General features: G+C 26.8%; 1 protein-coding gene across 2 annotated transcripts in view; it reads left to right on the top strand.

The window, feature by feature from the left end:
* LOC117178105 (formin-like protein) overlaps positions 1 to 14,977 on the top strand; it is a 101,648-nt gene extending 86,671 nt beyond the window's left edge. Inside the window, exon 16 of one of the 2 annotated variants that reach the window (XM_033369348.1) lies at positions 14,410 to 14,977. In XM_033369348.1, the coding sequence (XP_033225239.1) occupies positions 14,410 to 14,622 (213 nt within the window). In that variant the 3' untranslated portion in view covers positions 14,623 to 14,977. The remainder of the gene's footprint in view (positions 1 to 14,409) is intronic. The other variant, XM_033369350.1, reaches the window with a different exon arrangement.
* Positions 14,978 to 16,039: the final 1,062 nt, after the last annotated feature.

Raw genomic sequence — 16,039 nt, 5'->3', positions numbered from 1 at the left:
CCTGAAGTCTTTGAAATTCCTTGAAAATTCATGCAAATCTTTCAAATCTTTCCAAAATCTTACCGAATCCCTTTAAATTCCTTAAAAAATATATTAAAATTATTTAAAATATTCTAGAAATTCCTTAAAATCTCTGATTTTATCAGGAAAGCCTTTAAAATTCCGTAAAATCTTTTATATATTCCCTGGAAATTAAAAATTCAATAAAATATTTAAAATCTGTGGAAATCTTTTCGAATCTTTTTGAATTCCATAAAAATGTATGAAAATCTTTAACAAAATTAGAATTTCTTGAAATTCCCTTAAATCTCTCGAAATTTCATGAAAATTCAAAACTCATTAAAATGTTTAAAATCCGTGAAAATTTTGCCGAATTTCTTCAAATTCCATAAAAATGATATTAAAATCTTTTATAAAAAAATTTAAATTCCTTAAAATTCCTTAAAAATGCATTTAAATTTTCAAAATCCGTGGAAATCTTTCCAAGTATCTTAAAGTTTCTTTAAACAAATTGAAATCTTTTTTGTAAAAGAACTAAAATTACTCGAAATTCCTTAAAATTTATTATATTTTTCGGAAATTCTTTAAAATTCCGTTAAATTTTTTGAAATTTTCTGAAAATTTATTCAAATCTTTAAAATCTGTGGAAATTTTATCGAATCTCATTTAAAAAAGCTATTCAAATTATTTGATATTCCTTAAAATATATTACAATCTTTTTAAAAAGAATGAAAATATCTCGAAATTCCTGAAATACGCTGATATTATTCGAAAATCCTTTCGAATTCCTTTAAATATTTTGAAGTCTTGGAGATTTCTGGAAAATGGACAAAAATCTAAAAAATCTGTGGTAATCTTTTCGAATCTCTTGAATTTCTTTAAAATATATTAAAATATTTTTAAAAACATTAAAATGCCTCGAAACCCCTTTAAATGTATTAATTTAAATCCTTTAAAATCTTTTAAATCCCTTCCAATCTTCGAAATATTATTAAAATCAGTGGAAATAATATTAATTAATCATCAATTAATAAATATTAAAAAACTTTTAAATTCATGAAAATCTTAAATCTCTATCTAAAAATCCCTTAAAACCATTCAAAAACTTTTAAAATCCATGAAAAAATCCCATAAAAATTCCTCATAATCTTGTAAAATTCATGTAAATTCTTTAAAATATTTTAAAATTATTAAAATTCTCGAAATTCGGTGAAATATTTCAAAATCTTACGAGATCTTTTTAAATCCCTTGAAATCTTCAAAATCCCATAAAATTCCCTCGAGATCATTTGTAATCCATGGAAATTGCTTAAAATTCGCTAAAATTAAATTAATTAATGGACGTTCCCTTCTTAAAAATTGTGCGCATGATCTGAACTCATCATTTTCTGAGAAAGCTCGTTTCCGGGGTCTCTGTCTGCTCGGAAAATCAGGAAAAAACCGGGAAATTGATTCAGGGTCCGGGATTTTTCTCTCGAATTTATAGTACTAATATGAAAATTAAACCTATTTTCATATATTTAATACTCAAAGTCTAAGTAGGCATAATTTCATATTTTTTTTAGCGAAATATACGTAATAATTTGTAAAAAAATGTATTTTTTAATACTAAAAAATATTTAAAATATTCAAATTCACAAAAAAAAAAACATTAATTTAAACATTTTTGCAATTTAATTTTTTCTGACTTTCGCTTCTTAGCAATTTTTGAAAAATGTCAGAAAAATTCAATTGCAAACATGTTTAAATTAATGTTTTTTTTTTTGTGAATTTGAATATTTTAAATATTTTTTAATATTAAAAAATACATTTTTTATAAATTATTACGTATATTTCGCTAAAAAAAATATGAAATTATGCCTATTTAGACTTTGAGTATTAAATATATGAAAATAGGTTTAATTTGAATCTTAAAATCATAGAAAAACTATTTTTTTCAGATCTCTGACTTTTGGCACGACAACTACCTTAAATGCAAAAATTTGTAATTTAACATAAATGTTTTATTTTAGAAATTTTTTTTTAAACTTTTGAAAAAGTTGTGGTTTGGAATTTGAAAATTGAAAAAAGTTGTGGCAATTTTTTTGTAATTGAAGTTGCCTGTGGATAAAAAATAAAAATAAAAAATTGAATTTATTGAAAATTAAAATTTGAAAGTCTTCTAATTAAGTAACTTTAATTTAGGCCGACTTTAAAATTATGGTAAATTAAATTAATTAGAATTCGAAACCTCGACAATTAAAGAAGCTCGAAATGAAAATTAAGTACAATTTTCTTTTATTTCAAACTCATATTTTAGGTGTTTAAAATTGTACAATATAGCCTTCAAACTTGTGCAATTTGAATTTTGAAATCTGAAAAATTCAACATTTTCAAATTTAGTGTAGCAAAAATTTAATATTTCTGAAAAAACTTTAAATAATTAAATTTCTGACTTCCTTAATTGAAAATTTAAACATTTTCTGTTTTATTGACTAATAATATTGATAAAAATTAAAAACTCAACAATTGAAAGTATGAGGTTTTTTAAATTGATCACACAGTTTTTAAATCAGGTTGTGAAATTATATATTTTTTTAATTCATAATTGTTAATCTTGCCAAATCTCTTTAAATTCTTTAAAAATTATATTATTAAAATCTACAAAAAAATTTAATTCCTTGAAATTCCGTTAATCTATTGAAATTCTCGGAAAATTAAGAATTCATTCAAATCTTTAAAAAGCTTGGAAATTTTTTCAAATCTCTTTAAATTTCTTTAACAATATATTAAAATCTTTCAAAAAAATTTTTAATTCCTTGATAATTCAGTTAAATTTTTTGAAATTCCCTGAAAATTCAAAATTCATTCAAATCTTTCAAATCCGTGGAAATCTTGCAAAGTTTCTTTAAATTCTTTAAAAATTATATTATTAAATTCTTTTTAAAAACTTTAAATTCCTTGAAATTCCGTTCAATCTTTTGAAATCATATAAAATTTACTTAAATCTTTAAAAGCCTTAAAAATATTTTCGAATTTCTTAAAATTCCTTATAATAATAATTCATTAAATGAAGATTGTGAAATTAATTTTTTTAAATTAATAATTCTCAAAATCTTTAAATAAAAATTGTTCAATTTTGAAAAATTTATATTAAAACATCAATACATTTAAAATAGAAATTGCTAAGCATTAAAGTTTTAAAAAATTAGTTTAAAAATACATAATTCCATTTTTAAAGCCTTCGATAAAAAATGGTTTAGATTTAAAACTGAGCTATTAAAAAAGAGGAGACCCACAAATTAAGAAAAGAATTATAATTTTGATTTTGGCACGGGAAATTTTGGAAAATAATTTTTATTTATAAAAAGCGTTTTAATTTTCAAACTCTTTTTTTAAAATAAAAATTAGAATTGTTCAATTCCGTGTTATAAATTTTAGAAAAAGTTAATTTCCTTACAGAATTATAATTCAGGTTTTAGGACAGGGAATTTTCGTAAAAATAAAAATTCTTTGGTTTGGAACGGAAAATTTTAAATATGGAAGAATTTTTGAAAATAGTTTTTATTCTGATTTAGAAAAAGGAACTTAAAAAAAATCCTTGTTTAAATTCAGAATTATAAATCTGTTACAAAATTGTCTTTTTTTAATCATTTTCTGCGATTCGGATATTTTATTTATAAAAGTATGCCTAATTTTATTATTTTCAAAATTTTAAATTAATGCTAGGAAGGAGTTCAGTGTAATTTTAAGAAACATATATAGAGAGATAAGGGATCATCCATAAAGTGCGTTACTTAATTTTTATTCAAAAGTTGAATCATTAAACATTAATTTAAAAAAAAATTAATATAATGAATTTTCTACCGATTAGCTGATTTTTAATTCAATTATTGAACATTGAAGACAAAATGACGAATTTTATATACTAAACAGTTGAATTATCAAATAAAAAATATGAAACTTTGATGAAAAAAAACCAAGTTCATTTTATTTTATTATTTTTTTTTTAAATAGGAATTTCAAACAAAATTTCTACCTAAACTAGATTAATTTTCAACAACAAAAAACGAATTTTCAATTAAAAATCGTCAACATTTTTAACAAAAATCAAGAATGGTCAACCAAAAAGTTGAGTTTTCTACTAGAAAAAAAATTTTTTTAACTAAATATTAATTTTCTACGAAAAAAACGAATTTTTTAACAAAATTCAAAAATTCTCAAGAAAAAAGTTTAATTTTTGAGGAATAAAGAAAAAAATTTCTTATTTTTGAAATAGTAGTTCAACTTTAAAACCTAGTTTTTAATTGTTTCACTGAGAAGATGATTTTTTTAACAAAAAGATTAATTTTCTCGCGAATAAAATCGAGTTTTCAACAAAATTCGAGAATTCTTATCAAAAAAGTTGAATTTAAAAAAAAAACAACCTTTTTTTCCAATTTTTAAGAAAGTAGTTCAACTTTAAAAGCTAATTTTTAATTCGTTAACAAAAAAGATGAATTTTTAAATAAAATGATTAATTTTCTACCGAAACAAAAATAATTTTTAACAAAAATCAAGAATTCTGAAACAAAAAGTTTAGTTTTCTACAACAACAACAAAAAAAAAGATTTTTTTAACAAAAAGATTAATTTTATACCAACAAGTCGAATTTTTTAACAAAATTCAAAAACTCCCAACAAGAAAGTTTATTTTTTGAGAAATAAAGAAAAAAAACAATTTTTATAAAAGTAGTTCAACTTTAAAAGCTAATTTCTAATTTGTTTATCAAGAAGGTGCGTTTTTTAACAAAAAGATTAATTATCTACAGAAAAAATGAATTTTTAATAAAATTCAAGAATTTTCAATTAAAACGTTGAGTTTTTAAGAAATAAAGAACATTTTATTTCTTATTTTTAATCAAGTAGTTAACTTTAAAACCTAGTTTTTAATTTGTTTATCAAGAAAATGCATTTTTTAACAAACAGATTAATTTTCTACAGAAAAAATGAATTTTTAATAAAATTCAAAAATTGTCAACGAAAAAGTTGCATTTTTGAGATATAAAAGAAAAAAAATTGTTTCTAATTTTTAAGAAATTAGTTAAAGTCTAAAACCTAGATTAAAAATTTTTTAAACAAACAGATGAATTTTCCACCAAAAAAATGATTTTTCACAAAATTTTTTCACAAAGTTCAAGAACTCTCAACTAAAAAGTTGAATTTTTAACTAACAAATATGAATTTTTAAACAAAAAGGTGGATTTAATATAAGAAAGACGTACTTTTAATAAAATTCAAAAATTCTCAACCAGAAAGTTAAATTTTTAAGAAATTAGAAATTAAAAAAAAATTGTAATGAAGCAGTTCAACTTTAAAACCTAGTTTGTAAATTTTGAACCAAAAAGATGCATTTTTAAACAAAAATAATAATTTTTTACCAAAGAAACGAATTTTTCAGAAAATTCGAAAATTGTCAACGAAAAAGTTGCATTTTTAAGATATAAAGAAATTTTTTTCCTAATCTTTAGGGAATTAGTTCTAGTCTAAAACCTCGTTTTAAAAATTTTAACAAAAATATTAATTTGTTACCGAAAAAAACGAATTTAAACAAAAACTATCAACAAAAAAGTTGAATTTTTCTGAAATAAAGAAAATTATTATTTTTTTGAATTCTTAATAAAGCGGATCAACTTTATAACCTAGTTGTCAAATTTTTAATCAAAAGGATGAATTTTTAAACAAAAATATTAATACTCTTCCAAAAAACCGAATTAAACAAAAATTAGAAAATTCTTAACGAAAAGTTGAATTTTCACAACAAAGATGAATTTTTAAACAAACAGATTAATTTACTATAAAGACACGATCTTTTACAACAATTCAAGAATTCTTAACCAAAAAGTTTAATTTCCAACTAAAAAATATAAATTTTTAAACCAAAAGGTTGATTTAATACCAAAAAGACGAACTTTGATTAAAATTCGAAAATTGTCAACCAGAAAGTCGAATTTTTAAGAAATAAAGAAAATTTTTAATACATTAGTTCAACTCTAAAACCTATTTGTTAAATTGTTAACCAAACAGATGAACTTTTAAACCAAAAGATGATTTTTTAAACAAAAAAATGAATTTTCAAACAAAAAGATTAATTTACAACCAAAAGAGATTAATTTTCAATAAAAATCATGAATTCTCAACCAAAAAGTCGAATTATTATGAAATACATTTTTTTTTTAATTATAGTAAATTAGTTCAACTTTAAACGCTAATTTTTAAATTATTGAATTTTTAACCATCCGGAAACATACTAAAAACGCTAAAAACTTTACATTATATAGTTTTAGAAAAAACTTCACTTTGCCTCCCCCCCCCCCCCCCCCCCCCCCCCCCCCCCCCCCCCCCCCCCCCCCCCCCTCCCAGCTCCTGTTACCAACCGTGGGGTTTATGAGACCCCTTCCCTCTAAAGTGGCAACATAATTTATGGACGATCCCTAAGACATTCATGAATTTCGAGATTAGAAAGATAATCAGCAGACTGCTGAATCTCTATCAATAAAAAAGGGCCAAACATTTAATGCTTAGGCACGGTAATTACGTTTTAGTAACAAAAATCTTTATCACAGAGTTCTAGTAGAGTATAGGTACATTTACTTTGTTTTTTAGTATTTCGTAGTCCCGGGAAGAGAAGTGGGGAAGTGAAGGGGAGAAGAAAAAGATGCAGGGAGAATATGGCAATAGCGGAAAGGGAATTATGGGAGTGTAAGGAAGGGAAAATGCGAAAAGTAAGGCGAGTGGAAGTAAAAAGAGCTGATAAAGTAATAAGAAATGGAGAGTAGGGAAAGCAAGGGGTTAGGAAGTATGAGAAGTATAGGGATGAATGAGAATAAAATTAATATGGGAAAGGAAATGATCAAAGTGTAATGAAAGGAAAAAATGGATAAGTAAGGTGTGAAAAAGTAGAGAAAGCTGTAATTAAAGAAAAGGGAGTAAAGGGAATAAAGAAAGCAAAAGAAAACCGATGGGAGAGGTAGGTTGAGAGGGAGGGAGAGTAAGGGAAGTGAGGGACGTGAGGAAAATAATGCGGCCTAGAAATGAGAGAAGTGGAAAAAGGGTTAGTATGGAAAGTGAGGAGAGGGTTACTATGGAAAATGAGGAGAGGGGAAGAGGAAGTAAAGGGTTGGCAGGGAGAATAGGGTAAACAGCGTGGGGGGGGGGGGTATAGGAGTATAAGAAAGTAAGGTGTGAAGAATTAGGGAAAGCGAGGAGAGTGGAAATTGTCGGAGCAATGGAGGTGAAAGGAAGTGTGAGTAGTGGTGGAAAGTAGTGGTGAGTAGGGGCATAGGGAATAGCTATGAAATTAACTGTATGAGAAATAGAAGAAGTGAAGGGAGTGGATGTAGGATGAGTAAGAGTTGAGAAGTTGGAGAAATAAGGGAAAGAAAAGGTAAGGTTTGAAGAAATAGAGGAGGTGAGTAAAGTTAAGTGGAGCGTGTAAAGGAAGCAAAATAAACCGGTGACTGAGTAAGTATAAGTAGTCTAGGAAGTGAGGAGAGGGAAAGAAGAGGCAATGAAGGGTAGCAACGATAGTAGGGCAAATAGGGATTATGAGAGTAAGGTGTAATGAGTTAGGGGAAGTGAGGAAAGTAGAATTATTCGAAAAAAATGCAAGTAAATTAAAATGATGAGAGGAATACTAGAGGTGGGAAGGAGAGTAGGTGAAGGGTGTGAAAGTATTAGGTGGATAAATGCAGGAAGTGAAGGGAGTGGACGTAGGATGAGTAAGAGTTGAAAAGTTGGAGAAATAAGGGAAAGAAAAGGTAAGGTTTGAAGAAATAGAGGAGGTGAGTAAAGTTAAGTGGAGCGTGTAAAGGAAGCAAAATAAACCGGTGACTGAGTAAGTATAAGTAGTCTAGGAAGTGAGGAGAGGGAAAGAAGAGGCAATGAAGGGTAGCAACGATAGTAGGGCAAATAGGGATTATGAGAGTAAGGTGTAATGAGTTAGGGGAAGTGAGGAGAGTAGAACTATTCGAAAAAAATGCAAGTAAATTAAAATGATGAGAGGAGTACTAGAGGTGGGAAGGAGAGTAGGTGAAGGGTGTGAAAGTATTAGGTGGATAAATGCAGGAAGTGAAGGGAGTGGACGTAGAAGGAGTAAGAGGAGAGATGTAGGAGAAATGAGGAGAAATGTAGGGAGAGGAAAAAGAGGTTGTGAGGGGAAGCAGTGAGAGGTAGTGGAAGTAGAAGTTAAGAAAAATCTGGAGAGCGGTAGTATGGGCGGGAGAGGAAATGAGGAGCAATAAGTGGGGTAGGAGTGGTGGAGTGTGTGGTGGGAAAGTAGGGGGAATAAGGTTGAAGGGGAAGTAGGGCATTGAGGGGAGGGGAAAATATGAAAGATTTAATAGTTTACGAAACCCTGTTTTGTAGGCGCACGGTGCCTATTTGGATCAATTATTATAGCATAAGCAAAAAAAATTACTCTACACTTCAATTGGTACATGATCGCACATTTTTTGCTTTTGCACTTTTTATCATACATATTCCTTCCTGTATAAATTTTTTTCCAATACCCTAAACCAGATAAATCAATCATTGTTTTTATTCTTTTTCATTAAAAATAAAAATAGTTAAACAGAACAACTTTTTCGTGACCTAAAATCTTTCAAATTTTAAACTACATATTTTTCTGTGTCTCGATCCTCCTTCAGAAATTTGCGACCAAGAAAATTGTCTAATATTTTTAATCAAAATACGAATTTTTATTGAAATTGTTTAACTTTAAGCTAAATAGATGAATTTAAAAAAAAATCAGTAGATTTTCAAGCCCAATGATAATTTTATTAATACAAAATAATAATTTTAATCGTTAATTAATTTTTAATAAAACTAAATAAGACAAGTTTTCCACAAAATGGTAGAACCAGGTTGAACATTCATCTTTTTGGATCGAAAATAAAACTTTTTTGTTGAAAATTGAGCTTTATGGATTTAAAATCGAACTATTTGTTTAAAAATAAATATTTTTCTTACAAATTTCTTACAAATTTTCGCAGAAAATTCTTCTTTTTAGCTTGAGACTTCAGCAATCTATTTAATAATTTTTTTCTTTCTTTACTAAAAAAATCTTTTTTGGTAGAAAATTCGTCTTTTCGATTCAAAAATTTTGAATACAAAATTTTAATCGAATTTAAAAACTGTCTAAAATTCATCTATGGGTTGAAAATGCAAGTATTTGATTGAAAATAAACTTTTTTGTTGAAAATTCAACTCTTTTGTTTAAAAGTCGTCTTTTTATTTTGAAAATTGTACGGCTTTCTATAAAATTCGTCTTTTTGGCGCTTGAAGATTGGACAAGTTCGTTGCAATTTTCTTTTTCTTGACTAAAAAATCTTTTTTGGTACAAAATTCTAATTTTTTGTTGTTGAGAATTCGTCTTTTTGGGTAAAAAAAAAATCATTTTTATTGATTACAAATTTGACTCTTTGGTTTAAAATTGAATTATTTCGTTGAAAACTGAGAAATTCATTTAAAAAGTTATGATTTTTGGTTAAAAATTACACTTCTTTGTCTAAAATTCATATTTGCTTTGATAATGCAAGTATTTGATTGAAAATAAACTTTTTCTTGCAAATTTATCTCTTTTGCTTAAAATTCCTGTTTTTATTTTTTAAATTCGTACCTTTTGGTGAATATTTCATCCTTTTGGCTAAAAATTAAATTAACTTTTTCGTTAAAAATTGAATTTTTCTGCTTCAAATTTGGTTGAAAATTCGTTTTAAATTTGTATTTTTGGTTTAAAAAGTGCTTTTGTGATTAATGAACTTATTGTTGAAAATTCATATTTTCGGGTTGAAAATTAAACTGCTTTGTAGAAAGGTCATCATTTTGGCTTGTTGAAAATTTAACAATTTCTTTGAAATTTTTTTTTTCCTTGACTAAAAAATCTTTGTTGATTGAAAATTTAACACTTTTCTTGAAAATTGGTCTTTCTTTTTTAAAATTCGTCTCTTTTTGGCGAAAATAAATTATTTTTTGGTCAAAAATTCATCTCGTTGGCTTGAAATATTTCTCGTTTGATTATAATTTCTATTATTTTATTGAACAAATAATTATTCTGCGGAAAAATTAAAAAAAAAAAATGAATTTTTAACCTAATAATACAATTTTTAATTTTTAAAAATTCAATTAAAAATAGTTAAATAATTAAAAGCGATAAATAACTACGAATTTTAATTTTTTATAGAATAAATAATAATAATTTTTCTAAACATTTTTGATAAATTTTTATAATTACGAAAAAATCCATTTTTTCACTATTTTAAAAATTTTTATAAATATTGATTCCGGGCCAATACACAAAAATGTTAACATAAAAATTGTTGAATAAAGATTGTAGATCATTTTCTCAACACTTGAAAAATATTACCTGAGAAAACTGGAAATTTTACATTTTTTGCAGCATTTTAGGCCTTGAAACAAAAGCATGAAATGGCCTCGGAAAAATAGTATTAAATGCAAAAGCATGTGATGGCTCGCATTGATGTTGCTTGAGAAAAGATTTTCCTAACATTCGCTGTACCCACTGCCCGAAAACTGTCTTATTTTACAGGCAAAAAAATAGTAGAAAGCCTATTTTTACATTGGGCCAGTCAAAAATTACACCAGAATTACAGGGGGGGGGGGGGTAAGAGGTTTTTTTTTTAATGAAACATGGAAACTATAAATGTAAAAAAGTTTTCGATTAAATTCGAACTGAATTAATAGAAACCAATAAGAAAATTATTCGTCTTGATTGAAAAATTATATTTTTGATTAAAAATTCATCTACTTGTTTAAATATATATTCGTGTTATTGAACATTAATAATTTCAGTTACAAATTATTATTTTTTTGCTGAAAAGTAAAATATCTTGCTGATAATTCGTTGTTTTTGGTTGTAAATTAGTTTTTGTAACTGAAAATTTAACAGTTTTCTTTTATGGTTGAAAATTTAAGAATTTGGTTTGCAAATTTTTGGTTGGGAATTAAACTGTTTTGTTATAAATTGGTTTGTTTTATGGAAAATCGATTTTTTTTACAGCAATTTTAATTTTTCCAATTTTGGTTATTTGCTTAAAAAATTAAACTGTTTTGTTGAAAATTCATCTTTTTGGTTTAAAAATGATATAATTTCGTTAACATTTGCTTTTATTTCGACTCAAAAATCTTTCGTTTTTTCATCTGGTTTGTTAAAAAGGACTATTTTTTTTAGCTTATGATCCATTTCTTTGGTTTAAAAATTTAACTATTCTATTAATTTTTTATCTTGGTTAAAAATGAATTTTTTTTACTAAAAATTGAACTATTGAAAATTCACCGTTTTCATTAAATCTGACATTTTTTTATTTAAAATTGAAACCGTTTTATGGTACAAATGTCAAATTTTATTTTTTTCTATGTGAATTAATTTTGTCATTGAAAATTCAACTGCTTCTTTAAAAATTGGTCTTTGTTTTAAATTTTAATTTGGCTGTACATTAAATTTATTTAAAAGATTTTCAGACTTTGATGTCTGTTAAAATATTATGTTTGTATATTTTGCCTTTTATTTTAGACGTTTTATAAAATTAAATAAAAGAAAAAAATCTTGACTTAATAGTAGAGTGGGAGCAATAAAGTATTTAGTGAAATTTCAGAATAAAAATATAATTAATAAATGCAGTTAAAGCGTTAGGTTTTTATGTTGATAATTAGTCTTTGGGTTGAAAATTTAATTTTTCTGTTAAAAATTCGTCTTTTTCTATTGAATATTCTTGTGGTAAAAATGATATTTTTTGTTGAAAATTGAATTCTTTTGTTACAAATTCATTTCTTTTGTTTTAAAAATGCTTTTTTTAAAATAAATCTTTATTTTGTTAGATTAGAAAAATTGTATTAAAAAGTCGTGCTTCTTGGTTGAAAGTTTGATTTTTCCGTTAACGTTTCACTTTTTCGGATTAAAATTTTATGTTTTATGTTGAGAAATTACTCTGTCCAAATTTTCTTTATTCTTGACTGAAAAATCTTTTTTGATTTAAAATTCAACTCTTTTGTTGAAAAATAATAAAAAAAATAAATTGCCAACGAAAAATGTAATAGTTGACATGTAAACAAGAAAAGTTTTTTTATTTCAAATAAAAAACAGTTGGATTTAAACAACAAAAAATAATCTAATAGTTTATATTTAAACAACAAATCTATTTTTAAATAACAAAAGTTGGATGTAACCAATAAAAACGTACATTAAGCAAACTAATTAAATCTGCGAACTAAAACAGATTAATTCTCAATCAAACAGTTGGATCTTTAATGAAAAAATTGGGATTCTATCAAAAAAAGACGAGATTAGAAAAAAAAATACATGACAGCAGTTAAATTAGAAAAAAAATCAAATCAAATTGTTCAATTTTTAAACGAAAAAGATTAATTATAAAAAAAAGATTGAACTTCTAACAGAGAAATTAAATTGCGAACCATATAATAATTATTATCGGGTTCTATTAATTCAATTCGCATTTATAAGAAGAAAAACGAGAAAAAGAGGAGAATAGGGAAAATTCTGCGAAGCCTGCATTAAATAGGAATTTTTATCATTGATAGACCGAGGAATAACATTTTAACTAAACATTAGAGTTAATTTTTAATACTTTAAAAACCTTAGGTTTGAAAATTGGATATTTTATTTAAAATGTAAAGTTAATTTTCCTCGCGCACTTTTTATCCATACTATACATAATTTTAACGCTTAAAAATTTATATGACACTATTTTTCCAAATTTCTAAAACTATTGACACTACTTTTGATATCTGAAGTGAAAGCACGGAAAACAGAACCAAAGAAGCGCTTGAGCAGTAACCAGGAGTAGGAATGCCGGGCAGAAAACGCGTCAAAAGAGAAAAAGAATTCCGTTTTCTCTTTCTACGCGTTTTCAAGCTTGAAGCAAGGGTTAAAAATGCGACGAAAGAGAGTACGGTTTCCGTTGTCCTTCTTCGCATTTCACTTCGCATCGCATTTCTTCGCTTCGTCGCGTTTTCAAGCTTGAAATCGCGACTGATTAGTGAACGGATTTTGTCGCATTTTTAAGCTTGAAGCAAGGCGATAGCGGGAATGGTTTCCGTGATCTCTTTTGTCTCGTTTTCAAGCTTGAAAACGCGACGAAAGAGAGTGCGGTTTCCGTTCTATCTTTCGTCTGGGTTTCAACCTTGCAAAAGCGACGAAAGATAAAACGGAATCCGTTCTATCTTTCGTCGCGTTTTATAGCTAAATGCTAGGCTTTAAAACGCGTTAAAAAACGCGACGAAAGAGAGAAGGGATTCTGTTTTCTCTTTCGTCAAGTTAAAGCTTCAAGCAAGGCTTGAAAATGCGCAAAAAATGCGACGAAAGAGAACGGTTTCTGTTCAGTCTTTCGCGTTTTCAAGCTTGAATCAAGGCTTGAAACGCGCAGAAAGCGGGAAGACAGAGAACGGAATTTATACTCTCTTTCATCGCGTTTTTAAGTTTAAATCAAGGCTTGGAAACGCGCAGAAAGAGAACAAAATTTATTCTCAATTTTATCGCGTTTTAAGTTTGAATCAAGGCTTGAAAACCCGACGAAAGATAGAATGTATTCCGTTCTCTCTTTATTCGCGTTTTCAAGCTTGAATTAAGGCTTGAAACGCGCAGAAAGCGGGAAGACAGAGAACGGAATTTATTCTCTCTTTCATCGCGTTTTTAAGTTTAAATCAAGGCTTGGAAACGCGCAGAAAGAGAACAAAATTTATTCTCAATTTTATCGCGTTTTAAGTTTGAATGAAGGCTTGAAAACGCGCAGAAAACGCGACGAAAGATAGAATGTATTCCGTTCTCTCTTTATTCGCATTTTCAAGCTTGAATCAAGGCTTGAAACACGCAGAAAGCGGGAAGACAGAGAACGGAATTTATTCTCTCTTTCATCGCGTTTTTAAGTTTAAATCAAGGCTTGGAAACGCGCAGAAAGAGAACAAAATTTATTCTCAATTTTATCGCGTTTTAAGTTTGAATGAAGGCTTGAAAACGCGACGAAAGATAGAATGTATTCCGTTCTCTCTTTATTCGCGTTTTCAAGCTTGAATTAAGGCTTGAAACGCGCAGAAAGCGGGAAGACAGAGAACGGAATTTATTCTCTCTTTCATCGCGTTTTTAAGTTTACATCAAGGCTTGGAAACGCGCAGAAAGAGAACAAAATCTATCTATTTCCGTTCTCTCTTTCATCGCCTTTTTAAGCTTGAAGCAACGTTTGAAAACGCGCAAAAAACGTGACGAAAGAAAGAACGTATTCCGTCGCGTTTTGAGGCTACTGCTCGAGCGATCGTTCGATTCGGCTTTCCGAGCTTTCATGAGTCCGTGGTCTGTAATAAATTGAGAAGCGAAAGCCTTCAAATAAAAATGGCTGATTTCGCTATTTGTCTACTTTAGGATGCTGTTATAAATGAGCTGAAAAACAAGACGAAAATGGTTCAGGAGAAGAAACTCCTGCAGCAGGATGAAGTATATAATGGAGCCCTAGAAGATATTCTTCTAGGTTTGAGATCTGAACCATACCGTCGAGCCGACGCCGTCCGACGAAGTCAACGTCGACGAATCGACAATCATCGACTTTCTCGCACTGCCGAGGAACTAGAATTGTAAAATAAGAGTTACCGTTTCTTCGGAAACAAAACGACTTTTTATAGTCTTGATGTACATCTAGTTTCTACTTTTTCGCATATCACAACTATTTTATAAATCCATTTTCAAACTTTTTCGATAATTCTCTTGCAGCCAGAAACTCCTGCACAAGTCACTATATTGGTGCTAACTGCTAACAGTTATTATTACAGAACTCATCCATTTTCGCCAATTGTCTAAAAAACGCTCCGGCTTCCTAGTCCGAAGGTTGCGTGTTCGATTCTCGGTACCTGTACTTTTTTTTCGTATATTTTATTTTCATTTTTTTATTTATTAAAATGCAAATCATAATTTTTTTAAAGACTTTTAAAACAAATTCAACATGTTTTTTGCAAACAGATTTATTTTCTATAAATGTTATTAATTTTGTTCACTAGTCTTTCCAATAGTATTTCAATTTAGAAATATGAATTTCTTTGATTGATCTAATTTGTAAAGACTATGAAAAAAAAAAATTAATAAAATTTATCGAAAATAAATTTGTTTTCGAAAAATAGGATAAAGTTAAACAAATTTAGTTCTTATGTTTAAAAAAAGGCATTTATAAATTATGATTTGCAATATTTTTGAAAATTGTTCAAGGACATATTCATAAACATTTTAATAAATAAAAAGTAAAAATAAAATAAATTTTTAAAAAGTGCAAGTTTTTTTTCTTTAAATTCTGTTTATTGTGACATTAATTTAAAAAATTATTGTCCTAATTAAAATTAACAATTGGCGGTTTCTTCTTATAATGAACCTAAGATAATTATTTATTTAAAATACTGATGAACGTAAAATAATTAATATAATTTAATTAGTATTTGAGAGACTACGCGTTAATGAATTAAAATTAATTATTTTAAATTTATTTGTGCTTTTAAATGATAATTATTTACTGTTATCTTCCATTTCGTAAAAATCGGTAATAATACCGACATTAGAGTAGATTAAAAAAAAAATCTGGAACTCGAAATCGTCACAACACGAAAAAGTGGCGCATTGAGATAATAAAATATTATAATTAATTATAAATCGATAGGCATGTTCGAAAATTTTTTTGTTTAATTTCTTTGCAGTTAAAAATTCTTTTTTTTTTATTTTCATTTTTTTATATTTCTGTAAACAAAACAATTAACAAATTTTCTAACAGATTTTTGTAACTAATAAATTTAAAAAATTATATAATTTATATAAACAAATTTTTTTTAATTAAAAAAAAAATTAATTTTCAACTCAAAAAGACGAATTTTTAACAAAAAAAAACGACTTTAACAAAATTGTTGAATTTTCAGGAAAAGAATTCAATTTTTGTGACCTAATATAAACAAAAATGTGGTTAAAAAAATTTTCTGATCAACTGTGGGCTTTTTTAGCTTAGAAATATGACAGAAAA

Source organism: Belonocnema kinseyi, chromosome 8 (genome assembly GCF_010883055.1).
Source record: "Belonocnema kinseyi isolate 2016_QV_RU_SX_M_011 chromosome 8, B_treatae_v1, whole genome shotgun sequence".
Lineage (NCBI taxonomy): Eukaryota > Metazoa > Arthropoda > Insecta > Hymenoptera > Cynipidae > Belonocnema > Belonocnema kinseyi.
Note: the sequence above shows the minus strand (reverse complement) of the source record. Positions and strands in the feature narration are given on the sequence as shown.